We start from the raw sequence: 12,677 nt of genomic DNA on the forward strand, positions 1-12,677 counted from the left end.
CTGGAGGAGGTGGAGAGCTTAGGATTGGATTGGGAAAAGGGAAGAGGAGAGAAGAAGAAAGACCTCAGCGAGCGACAAGAAGAGAGCACAGACGTGAAATTTGTGAAAAATGAATGGACGCGCAGTAAAAATTTTAAAAAATTATTCAAAGACGGTCATTGTAAAAAGATCGTCTTTGTATCATCATATCTTTAAGACGGTCTTAATACACCCATCGTTATACCAGCATGCTTCCTTATAAAACTTTGTAAAAATTACAATAATGCCACCGCTACTATTTCTACGACGCGTTGCATTTAACCGTCATAATTACAGCGTTGTAAAATGGCATTATTGTAGTAGTGTGTTGTCCTGTCCTACAGTATTTTCCTTCTTCTCTCTATGTTGTTCCTCCTACAAGTGGCTTATATCTGCAAATCCAATGGAGCTAAATCACCTGCAGAAGAGTTACCTCGCATACAAAACACTAACAAGAGCAGCAGTTAACCAAATCAAGAGAAAAATAAATTACAACTAACTATTCACACAAAAATTAATCAAAGAATAAAGAATCAATGCCTACAAATTGAACTATACTTCCCAAATGCAAAAAGAAGTTCCCTGGCAACAGCGCCAAAAACTTGTTGGTTCGCTGAAATACTTGTTTCACTGGTCAGCGATGCTAATCGTCAAGTGCATCGAGTCGCACAAGTAATATAAAACGGTATGACCGAGTATCGTATCATCAGGGAACTTGTTTCATTTAGAGAGCATTCATTCAGTAGGTAAACATTTGTATAAAGCTAGTAATTATAAAATGAAGTTGTGTTAACAGTTCTAATTTAGCTACAAAATTAACTATCTAAATGTGAGAGATAAACAGATGATTAAAAAAGTTGGGTCTTTCTATTGAACAAAATGATGTAATTAAGTGTTTTTCTCTATTTAAGGTTGTTTTTGTGTTCTATGCCGAAAACAACTACTCAAACCAAGATCCCTCTAGTGAATGAGTCTAATTATATTTAAACTTAGTTCTAGATTCCTTGTCAAACTTAGCTTAAACGAATTGCATTAAGATTACGACATAATATAAACTAAATCCCTGTACTCTGTGTCCATACATACAGTTCTCTAGCCTGCTCTATCCAGTTCTAAGGATTTAAAACACTTCTCAATGCTAAAAATCCTAACTTTACACACAAATGGGTGATCAAGCCATAAGCATGCAAGAATTAAATACAGATAGAAGCAGTGAACACATAAAAAAATTTAAATAGATAGTGAAAAGTTTTACATAAAAGCTCAGCAAAACTTCCCAACCAGAGAATTAGCCTTCCATTGCAAGTTAGCACCTTTCAGCACCAAAATGAGGTTTTTGAGGGAAAATTAAGATTACAAAGTGGTGGGGATGTCTCCTCCACCTCTAGAAACCTTACAATCACTCCTAAACCTAAAATCCTCTTGAAAGCTAAGGCCTTTCGTTCAAGCTTTTCTTTGTTACGTCTCTCTTCACAAAAACTCTGAGAACACCCTATTTTTCGTCAACTTCAGTCTTTTAAGGGCTTTTTGATCCTGAAGGCTCGCTTAGCGCCATTTTCTCGCTAAGCGTGAGTTAGTGGATTTTTTCTTAGCGAGTTGGGCACGCTGAGCGCGAGAAGAGACAAATGACTCGCTGAGCAAGTTGGTGGTGCGGTGGGCGCGTTCATGAATGGCAGATTCCCTTCCAGATTCTTCCCACTCACTAAGCGAGTTGAGTGCCTCGCTTAGCGGATGTTACTCGCTAAGCGCATATGCCTCGCTTAGCGAGACATCAGCTGCTTCAACCTTCTTCTTCTTCATCCTTTAGCTTGAAACTAAAGTTGAACCACATTAACTCGCAATATTGGAAATATCTACTGAGTAAAATTAAACTAAACATAAAAATATGTATAAACCTACAAAAAGAACCATAAATTGGGGAAAAGATATAAATTTCATGAAATTTTTCAATACAAAAGTTAATCGTAAATGACGACTAACAATCATAAATTCATTGGATAATGAGTTCTATTTTTTTTTAATTCGACCCAACTCATACCATCTAGTTAAATTTATTATTATATATAAATTAATTATAAATAAAGAACACATTAATTTTTTTGCTCATATCGTTTATTAAATTAAACCAACCATGATTTATTTTTATTTTTTAACTTTTTTTTATCCCTGTCTTAATTTTGTTTATGTTTTCTTGTGTTAATACAATACTTTATTTCTACTAAAATAAAAATATTGTATGAACATTGAAATCATTAATTCTATTATCCAAATATTTTCACAATTTAGTCTCTTTTAAGTGCATTTAGTCATCAAAGTTTAGCCAAAAACAAATTATTATTCTAAAAATCTTATTTTTTTACAAAGTAAAAAATAAGTTTTTAAATATTCAAATCCGATTAAACAACCCAACCCAACTCATTTATGATTGGGTTGGTTTGGGTCTGAAAAAAAAATTGCACAAACTCAACCTAACCCAATCCAAAGGTTGGTCTTAAGATTTTATAAACCTCAGAAAAAATATTAAATAAGATCCTCTTATAATTAAGTATTGTTTTTTCAATATTGTTTATTTGTTACAATCTTATAATCAAGTACTTAAAAATACACACATAATTTTTATAACATATATATATATATATATATATATATATATTTTATTGCATTATACAAATATAATATAATTTTAAAAATCTAAAAAAGATATATCATATTTTTTTATTTAATTTACACTTATCATTCAATTTATATCTTTAGAAAAAATTACATACACATAAATATTTAAATATAAGATAGATATGACAAAGGGATAGATATTATATTTTTTTTAAACTCATTCATTTTTTATAATTCTAATTCATTTATATATTTATAAAATATTAATTTATGTTTTACTTTAATTTTTTTTATTTGGTCCCTCAAAGAGAATGTTTTAGTTCTACCATTATTGTCTTTCATTAAAAAAACATATTTTTTTCATATTAAAGCTTACATATATTTTAAAAATACTAATTTTAGTTTTATTTTCATTATAATCGTAATTTTTATTTGTATTCCTTATCTTGTTTAAAAAAAATATTTTAAGTATATTTTATCATAGATCCATTGTATCGTGATATATCATAGATAATTAAAAATTCATTTAATATGAATTTATGATATTAACACATTAGAAAAATGATACATAAAACTAACTAAAAAATTATATTTTTAATCACATATGATATTTTCATATAAATAAAAAATAATACATAAAATTTTTGTCATTGCACTTCTAGAGGAGCCTCAGGATTAATCCACAACCCATAAATTTTTTTATGGAATTGAATAACGGGTCTAATTAAACCCGACCAACCAGTGAGCACCACTGTTAACACGGACGGAAGTAGTAGTTTGTTATCGGATTACAGCGTAAAATTTACTTGTAGACACTATTTATTGTTTTTAATTTTTATACAAAAAAGTTAAATTTTCAAGGGAAAAGAAAGAAAAACTGTGGGCAGAGAGAAACCGGGGAAATATCGCATTTTGGTTGAAGTAAAATGGTTTTGTTTTGAATATGAATTGTCATGGGTCGTGGATTGGCAGTTTGGCACGGACCAATCCCTAGTAAAAGAAAAAAAAAAAACGTCGTCAAAATTACGACAATTATTAACTGATAAGCTGAGGGTAGTTATAGAGAACAAGGACATGTTTTCTCTTCACTTCGCAGGTACTTTAGTATGAGGCACCAAAGCTCCAAGGTTCAGGCTTTGTATGAACATTGCAAAACCATCTTATCGCCCTCTGGATCACCCCCTCCTTCGTCCCAAGCTTTGCAGAAGCTTTCTTCGATTCTGGGTATGTCTCTTTTGTTGTTCTCAACGTTCAACTTTGCAGCTTTTTCTCCTTTTAAGCAAAAAAAAAAAAAAAAACATAACATAAAAAAATGTATTCTTTTGTTTTTTTAGATTGGTGAATGTTCAGTTGGTCCAATTGGGGTTTTGGGGGTGTTTTAAGTTGCTAGTGTTGGGAACATTGTTGGGGCGGGGCGAGTTTGGTCTTTTACGGTTAAATTGAAGCGTTATGTTAAGATGATGTTTTATGTTAATGCATCTAAGATTGATTTGGTTTTGAAGAATGAGAATATGCTCCAATAAGACTGGGGGGTGGGAATTAAACTATTAGGAAAGATGCATGAACCAAGACCAATATAACTTTAAAACTGAAAGCTGCGTACTTGGACTTGTAATATGGGTAGTTTTTTATTATTGTAATTACTAGTCAGTCTAGGCAATTTACTTCTTCGAGAGGTCCAAGATGAATTGTAGAACAACAAAGTAGATTTGGCCATTTTTGTTTTTGGGGTTCTAACCCTACGTAAGCACTCTCGTATTAGAATGATTGCAAAACTGAAAGGATGTTTTGAAGAGTTGATTTGTGGGAATTTGGCATGTTGCTGGATTCTGATATCACTGATTTTGAGCAATTATTCAATGAGTATAGAGAAATATGATAGTGGTCAATTGTTGTCAGGTTTGATTTGTTCTGCAAAATGAACTTTAGCACTGTTTTATCTCTGCACATTGTTAAGGTATTTATTCTGTTTCTGCATCATTTTACAAATTGGACGTTTCCTATCAAAATCCAGATTAAATTTTCATATTTTTTGAACTTTGAAATGCAGATGTTACATTGCTTTGGATAATGGAATCTTGATCTTTGTTAATTCATGACTTGGCAGACACTATTCAACCTGCTGATGTTGGCCTTAAAGAAGAAACTGCAGACGATGATCGAGGGCATGGATTTTTTGGCACTAATGCACTTAGTAGATTAGCTCGATGGGCTCAACCAATAACATATGTGGACATTCATGAATGTGATAATTTTACGGTGAGCTTCACCATTTTAGGACACACCAGTGACACCACTGTAAGACAACTATTTATATTAACACGGTGGTAGTCAACTTTATGTGTTTGTATGTATGTTGCGTTAGTAGACTGCCTCTGCACTGCTGCAAGCTTCATGTCTATGCTCGTGTATGTTTATTGATATATTTTTCATTCTTGTCTTCTGAGTACTGGTATAAGGTATTTATAGTACAATTTTTTAATTGAATTCAAATATAGCAAAACTGTTCCTTGCATTCTTTTAATTGGGTTGATCATGACATTTAAATTCTGTATGAAATGAGATTTACAATTAAAATAAGCGATGTTGATTGGTGCAGATGTGTATATTTTGTTTCCCTACTTCTTCAGTTATTCCTCTCCATGACCATCCGGGGATGACTGTATTTAGCAAACTTCTCTATGGCTCTTTACATGTGAAAGCTTATGACTGGGTTGAGCCTCCCTGCATCATAGAAAGCAAAGAACCAGGATATGCTCAAGGTCTGACTTGTATGTTTCATTTACTTTTGAGTTGACTTTCTTATTTCCTCCCATTCTTTCATTTACTGCTTCTTACTTTCATTTTTTAATTTTTGTATGTGCTCTTATTTTTTTGATAAGGTGAAATTGCTCTTGTTAATTTGTCATTTGAACTACAAATACCTTGTTCCATCATATTGCATAGTGCATATTATCCTCCTATGGAACCTTATTTTACCATAATGCTTCAAATTATATACTCTAGATCTTCCTCGATATAATAAATATAAAAAATGCTTTTGGTTCAAATGTCTATCTGTAGTGAGGAGAGTAGCGCCTATTGTAGAGAAACGAAGCTATTAGAGAGAGGGTTGGAGTAGCGCCTATTGTAGAGAAGATGGTGGAAAATAGACTTAGGTGGTTTGGGCATGTAGAGAGAAGACCGGTAGACTCTGTAGTGAGGAGAGTAGACCAGATGGAGAGAAGGCAAACATTTCGAGGCAGAGGAAGACCCAAAAAGACTATAAGAGAGGTTATCAAAAAGGATCTCAAACTTAATGATTTGGATAGAAGTATGGTACTTGATAGAACATTATGGCGGAAGTTGATCCATGTAGCCGACCCCACCTAGTGGGATAAGGCGTTGTTGTTGTTGTTGTTGTTCAAATGTCTATCTGTTCTCGTATACATCTGGATTTTACATTTCTCCTGCTTACATGAAAACCATGAGGACACAAACATGGTGGGTGATTGGTGTAATAGTATTGGAGGCTATATTTTGTTTCAAATGTTCACTCTGTCTTAGGTCTACTGAAAGACTATGTTTTGTTTACTCAACTCAAAGGGTTAATTGTTTATTTTGGTTCATCTAATCTAATATATTATAATACAAAACCTGATAACTTACCTTGTTGCGATATGTTTCATCTCTTTATTATCCCTTAACTTTGCTTATCAATGGGTGGAGATGCAGACTGTTTGATGTGCCTTTCCCCTTTGTCTACTAATAAAACGGAAAAAAGAATGACAGTTGTTGGAAACTAGTGCCTGGTATGATTGACTAAGACAGTAATTAAAATCCTTATAAGGCAGATTGTTTACAAGTAATAAATAATTTCATTATGCTATGTTTTGGCTCTTGGTGGTTTACATTCTTATATATGATCTTCAATAGATTTATAAATTTTCTAATATTAGAGAATGTAAAAATCATCATGTTAATGGCTTATACATCCTGCTCTTCTGCATCCTTATTTTTAAGTTACTTGTTAATTGATTTCATTATTAGTATGCTTTAATTTTCCTTTTATGCAGTAAGACTAGCAAAGTTAGCAGTTGATAAGGTCTTGAATGCACCGTGTGATACATCAGTTTTATATCCCAAACACGGTGGAAATCTGCACTGTTTCACAGCAGTGACACCTTGTGCCATGCTAGACATTCTCACACCTCCTTACAGAGAAGAGGAAGGAAGGAGGTGTACTTACTATCATGATTATCCTTATTCAGCATTCTGTAAGTAACTGCTTAGCAATATTGCTTGTTTTCTATACATCATAATATATAGCAGTGATCAAGATTTTAATTGCAGACCACATCACTTGATGCAATTGCAACATTTCGGTTGTGGTGATTTCTGTAACCACAGTAGGCCCTGATTGTGGATTGCATCACCCACTATTGGCCTGCTATCACAACTTAGTAGAACTACATGTCATTACATCAAAATTGAGTTTCTCCTATAAGCTAAAACCAACTCTTGCACATTAGCTTTTGGAGAAGTTAAATGAGAGGTTTTCTGTAAAAGCTAAGAGCACAAGTTGATTTTTGTTTGTGGGAGAAGTTTAAGTTATTATACTTCCATATTTTCTTCTTCTATAAATACCTATTGAGAAGTTTAGCTAAACAGACCATAAGTCTTGATTGAGGATTGATAAATTGAATTACAATTCTTAATTCTAAAAGTATATTGATGGTCTTAGGAAGTTAGAATCCTTTTTATAGAACTCACACTCTTTTAGGAAGTGAGTCAAATATGAGATTTCCATGAGTGATTTTCTTGATGCTATGGCTCTGCAGCAGTTGCAAATGCACCTATATGTGACGGGGAAGAGGAGGAATATGCATGGCTCACAGAGTTAGAATCACCTAGTGATCTTTATATGCGCCAGGGGGTATATGCTGGTCCAGCTATTCAGCTTTAGCTCTGCTTGCTTGGATTTAAAAGCAATTGCTTGTTTCCTGCTGTGAAGGGTGGATGATATTAATGCCTGAAAATATACTTATCCCATTTTGCTCCTGGAAGCTAGTGACAAGAGGATCTGAAATGCTGATGGATGGAATGTTCTGGTTTATTTGTGCCTCCTTGTGCTGGATGCATATTTTGAGCAAAGATTTTCGTACATAAATCTGCATTTTCTCATTACCTTTGAACAACAAATCTTTGCTATAGTTACCAGTGGCTATTGTGTTTCATACCATGTTCCCTCATTGTTACAAGTTATAGATGTTCTGTCCCTGCACATTAATATAAGCATAATTGTTTTGTAATAATTATCATATGGTATGTACAAAACGGATTCCTGTGTAGCCGTAATCAAGTATGGTAATACTTTTAGTATGATGGAAAAAGATGTCCTGGCATCAGTCTGTCTTTATTATTTGCTGTGCTGCGTGGGTTGCAAATGACATTCGATTTGCCAATTTCCTGATACAAGTCTGAAATTATGAGCCAAGGTTCATTTTGACTTTCTTTTGAGATAGTCTAGGTTCAGGATACGTGATTTTAGCAAGTCTTTGTAAACGAAAAGCATTTTCCTTTCTCTGTTTTTTAAGGTAAATTTTAGCATTTCCCTTTTCTTTTGGTTCAGGGTACGTGGTGGTCCTAGCTGTCTTAAACTCTTAATTAGGTTTTGGTGTCAACAAATATTTTTTCTTTATTAAAAATTCTCATCCTTTATATAGACCTTATTCAATTAGGTCAATACTTTAATAAGTGGATAAGGATTTCCTTTATATGTTTTGACGAATAAAAGTATACAAACTTAAAAAAAAAAAAAAAGGTCTTATTTTTTAGATTTAGTTTGTTTTCTTTTAATTTATTTTTTAGATTTAATTAGGTTTTAAATATTCCAATTAGGTATTATTTAAAAAAAATCAATTTGAACTCATTTTAAAAAATAAAAAACCTAATTGATCTTTTTAAAAATAAAGAACCTAATTAAATCTTTGTTAAAAAGCAGAACTAATTGAATCTTAAAATAATAAAAAAAGATAAATTAGAAACAAAAAAGTAATTTAACCAAAACGATATAAAGAATAAAACCAAAATATAAAAAATTAAAGATATTTATAAGAACCGAAGCCAAAAAAAAGTATTGCAGTCTAAAATTAAAGTTAACGATTTCCTTTTTAGGCGCAGGGTGAGGCGAAAGAAATTTCAATCCTATATCACTAATGCTTGGTAGTAACAGACGGGGATTGTTCACAAGTTATGTAGAGAAGTACCATTACAAACACTGAACTACCAAACAACAACGTCTAAACCTCTCCCTTCAAAAGATGACACAATATAAAATCTTATTGTCGTAAGCAGAGGGACTAATTCACAAGTAGGGTTCTTTCAAAAAAAGAAAAAAAGTTACACCGATGGAACCATGTTACTGCACCAAGTTATCATCCAATCACATGGTAATTATTTCAGTTCAAAACACATATCTTAAGGCTAACTCATCAAGTAGATCTGAAAACCCCAAAAGGCTAGCAACTATATCAAAACTCAGGATTTTCCTTGGTAAATCAATGATGACAATGATTCTGATGCAGAATCTTTTCCAGAAAATAAGAATTTTTTGGATCAATTGAGTTCACTCTAAGGTGATCTAAAAGTTTCACCAGCATATTGCACACTTCCAAGTTCCTCTTCAATCCGAAGAAGCTGAAAAGAAATTGAATACATGTGTGTTAGATCACTTCATTATCATGCTAGCCATTCACATAATTTTAGCAATTGGCTGCTAAAGAAGCATTCTAAAAATTACTTTTCAAGAACATTGATATTTTATCTATTAAAAAAATATAAATTAAGTTTTGAAACTGAGACATACTAAATAGAAACATTGACTATGAATCAATAACTCTTAACTCTACATGATTATACTCAGGTTTGTGTTTTACTTTTATCAATCTTTTACCATGCCGAGTCCATTTCAAGCCCAAATAATGCAGATACCGAAAGGAAAAATGAAGACGAGTTAAAATAGGTCAGACAAAAAGATTATATGGAAACATTTGATTAATGAACACACTTTGCAATAGTCTATTCATAATGATTTCTATGGTGTCATAGGGTGACCTAAAATCCTTGAATCAAAGAGGAACACAAGTTCCAATTACCTGATTATACTTTGCCAATTGCTCACTTCGGCAAGGAGCACCAGTCTTTATCTGGAGGACAGAATTTGGATCATCAATATGAAAGTGATAACATCACAGTATAATGTATGGTAGCTAAAAAGATTAAATTCACCAAAAAAAATTAAGGATATAGAATTTGTCCACTAGCCAAGCCAACAGAGAGATCAGCGATGAGGTTATCCTCAGTCTCGCCACTCCAATGACTAACCATGACACCCCAACCTGCAGCCTTTGAGTCAAGTGCAGCCTGAATAGATTCGATCACTGTACCAATCTTATTAACCTGCAGTTAATGGACAACACAAAACAAACGAAGCATTAATTTCAGTTGTAAATTCAGCCAGCAACTATCTTAAAGAAAGCTGTAAATTCAGCTGGTGTTTGATTAGTTTCGATAAAATGCAAATAAAAACAACTATCTTAAAGCAAGCTGCAGGAGGAAATGCTGGGGAAACTAAACAAAAATATAATGAAATAATTCTAATAATTGAAAGAAATTTTGTTTAAGGATGCTAACCTTTTGAAGCAAACCATTGCAAGCCTTCTTTTTGATGGCCTCAACTATTCTCTTAGGATTTGTAACTAACAAATCATCTCCTACAAGTTGAATATCAACTGAAGCGAGCAATGAAGCCCATGAACCCCAATCATCTTGATCAAACGGATCCTCAATTGACACAATGGGAAATTCTTTAACAAAATCTTTATATAGTTGACCAAGACTCTGAGCAGAGTGAACATGAGCTCCATCATTTGGCTGTTTCTTGAAGTTCAAATCATACTTCCCATCCTTAGTGTAAAACTCTGAAGCTGCTGTTGGAAATAAGGCTTTTTATGTTTAGGAAAAGTGTTTAGGAATATTGGAGACTTTGAATAGAAACTTGATAGGAAGGAGAATTCTTTATGGAGGAGAGAACTTTGTATTTTTGCTTGATACAAATGTGTAGGATTACATCTCTATTTATACTACTCTAAGGAGAACTCTAGACACACTAATTCTAGAGAGTTCTCAACTCTAGAGATCCAAAGAGTATTCTAGAAAATATTACAACCATAAGAAATATCTAGACACTCCAAACACTACAAGAATTCTCTAGAAACATGACCCATAATTACTTAAGCCCAATATAACTAAGTCCAAGGAACCAAATAATTAATTTAGGCCCAAATCAAGTTTATATTTCAACATCCCCCCTTAAACTTGATTTGTGACTCCAAGCATACTCCTTAGCTTCACGAAAGTTTCCAACTTAAGTGGCTTTGTGAAAATGTCGCCAGCTTGATCTTGAGACATCACATACTTCAACTTTACCTCCTTCTTCTCAATGCATTCTCTTATGAAGTGGTAACGGGTGTCGATGTGCTTACTTCTTTCATGAAAGATTGGATTCTTTGCCAAAGCGAGTGCTGATTTATCGTCAACACATATTTCCATAGGTTCTTCTTGTGGCATTTTTAACTCTTTCAACAAGTTCCTTAGCCAAATTGCATGACAAACGCATGATGTGGCAGCGACATACTCGGCTTCACAAGTTGATAGTGTAACTATTGGTTGCTTCTTTGACATCCAAGTGAAAGCAGTATCTCCCATAAAGAACACAAAACCAGTAGTGCTCTTTCTATCATCCAAGTCTCCACTCCAATCGCTATCACTATAGCCAATAATGTTATAATTGTCAGAAGAGTAATAGTGCAAGCCAAAATTTGTTGTACCTTTGATGTATCGAAGGATTCTCTTTGCCGCCTTGAAGTGAGTTGTGGTTGGAGCTTCCATGTAGCGACTTACTACTCCTACAGCATAGAGAATATCCGGCCTTGTACATGTCAAGTAACGTAAACTTCCAACCAAACTTTTGTAAAGAGTTGGATCCACATTCTCTCCTTTTTCATGCTTGCTCAACTTGCTGCCACATTCCATCAGGGTGCCAACTGGATTGGCGTCTTCCATCTTGAACTTCTTAAGGACTTCTTTGGCATAGCCTTCTTGGGTGATGAAAATTCCTTTGTCTTCTTGTTTTACTTCGATGCCGAGATAATATGCCCTGAGCCCCATATCCGTCATCTCAAATTCATTTGACATATCTTTCTTGAACTCTTCGAACATGCTTGGATTGTTCCCTGTAAAGATCAAGTCATCTACATACAAACACACAATCAACATATCTCCACTTTGCGCTTTGATATAGAGTGCATGCTCATATGGACACTTGATGAAGTTCTTGTCTTGAAAGTACTTGTCGATTCGAACATTCCAAGCTCTCGGTGCTTGCTTGAGACCGTACAACGCCTTCTTCAACTTCAAGACTTTTTCTTCTTGCCCTTTTACTTCATAGCCCAGTGGTTGCTCAATATAGACTTCTTCTTCGAGAAAACCATTCAAGAAGGCTGACTTCACATCCATTTGATAGATCTTCCATTTATTTTGGGCTGCCAAAGAAATGATCAGTCTAATAGTTTCAAGACGAGCAACAAGAGCAAATACCTCATCATAGTCAATTCCTTGTCTTTGACTATAGCCTTTAGCCACCAATCTTGCTTTGTATCTTTCCACATCTCCTTTAGCATTCTTCTTTGCCTTGTACACCCATCTTACTCCGATTACTTTGTGTCCTCGTGGAAGTGTAGTAAGTTCCCACGTATCATTCTTCGTGATTGACTTGATTTCTTCGTCCATGGCGTCTTTCCACTTTATGTTTTCCGCCGCTTCTTGATAGCTTAGAGGCTCACAATCACCAAAAAGACAAAAGAGGTTAATGTCATTTAGGTTTTTGGTTACCTCATAAATCTCTTCAATGCTCCTTAGTCGCGGTGTCCTCTCACTTGAACTTGTTTCATCCAGCCTTGGTGTCGGTGAGGCAGATGGTGTAATATGTTCCTCTATGATTGGTT

The 12,677-nt window shown here is 33.9% G+C and overlaps 1 protein-coding gene across 4 annotated transcripts; it reads left to right on the forward strand.

Annotated features, from left to right (window-relative positions):
• Window positions 1-3,547: 3,547 nt before the first annotated feature.
• Window positions 3,548-8,032, forward strand: LOC114386517 (plant cysteine oxidase 3-like). 4 transcript variants are annotated; one of them, XM_028346526.1, is made up of 5 exons: window positions 3,548-3,855; window positions 4,739-4,929; window positions 5,231-5,402; window positions 6,687-6,887; window positions 7,452-8,032. In XM_028346526.1, exons 1-5 carry the CDS (start codon window positions 3,738-3,740, stop codon window positions 7,574-7,576), a joined length of 807 nt encoding a protein of 268 aa, XP_028202327.1. In that variant the 5' UTR covers window positions 3,548-3,737; the 3' UTR covers window positions 7,577-8,032. The 4 variants fall into 4 exon arrangements, with proteins under 4 accessions (XP_028202327.1, XP_028202329.1, XP_028202328.1 ...); XM_028346528.1 differs by having other exon boundaries at window positions 3,557-3,855; window positions 4,739-4,890; XM_028346527.1 differs by having other exon boundaries at window positions 3,558-3,855; window positions 5,231-5,393.
• Window positions 8,033-12,677: the final 4,645 nt, after the last annotated feature.

Source organism: Glycine soja, chromosome 15 (assembly GCF_004193775.1).
Source record: "Glycine soja cultivar W05 chromosome 15, ASM419377v2, whole genome shotgun sequence".
Taxonomy (NCBI): Eukaryota; Viridiplantae; Streptophyta; class Magnoliopsida; order Fabales; family Fabaceae; genus Glycine; species Glycine soja.

Coding starts and splice junctions, on each gene's coding strand:
- LOC114386517 (XM_028346526.1), top strand. CDS start 3,738: ATGAGGCACCAAAGCTCCAAGGTTCAGGCTTTGTATGAACATTGCAAA. Junction 5,403..6,686: donor ATATGCTCAAGGTCTGACTT/GTATGTTTCATT, acceptor CCTTTTATGCAG/TAAGACTAGCAAAGTTAGCA. Junction 6,888..7,451: donor TTATCCTTATTCAGCATTCT/GTAAGTAACTGC, acceptor ATGGCTCTGCAG/CAGTTGCAAATGCACCTATA.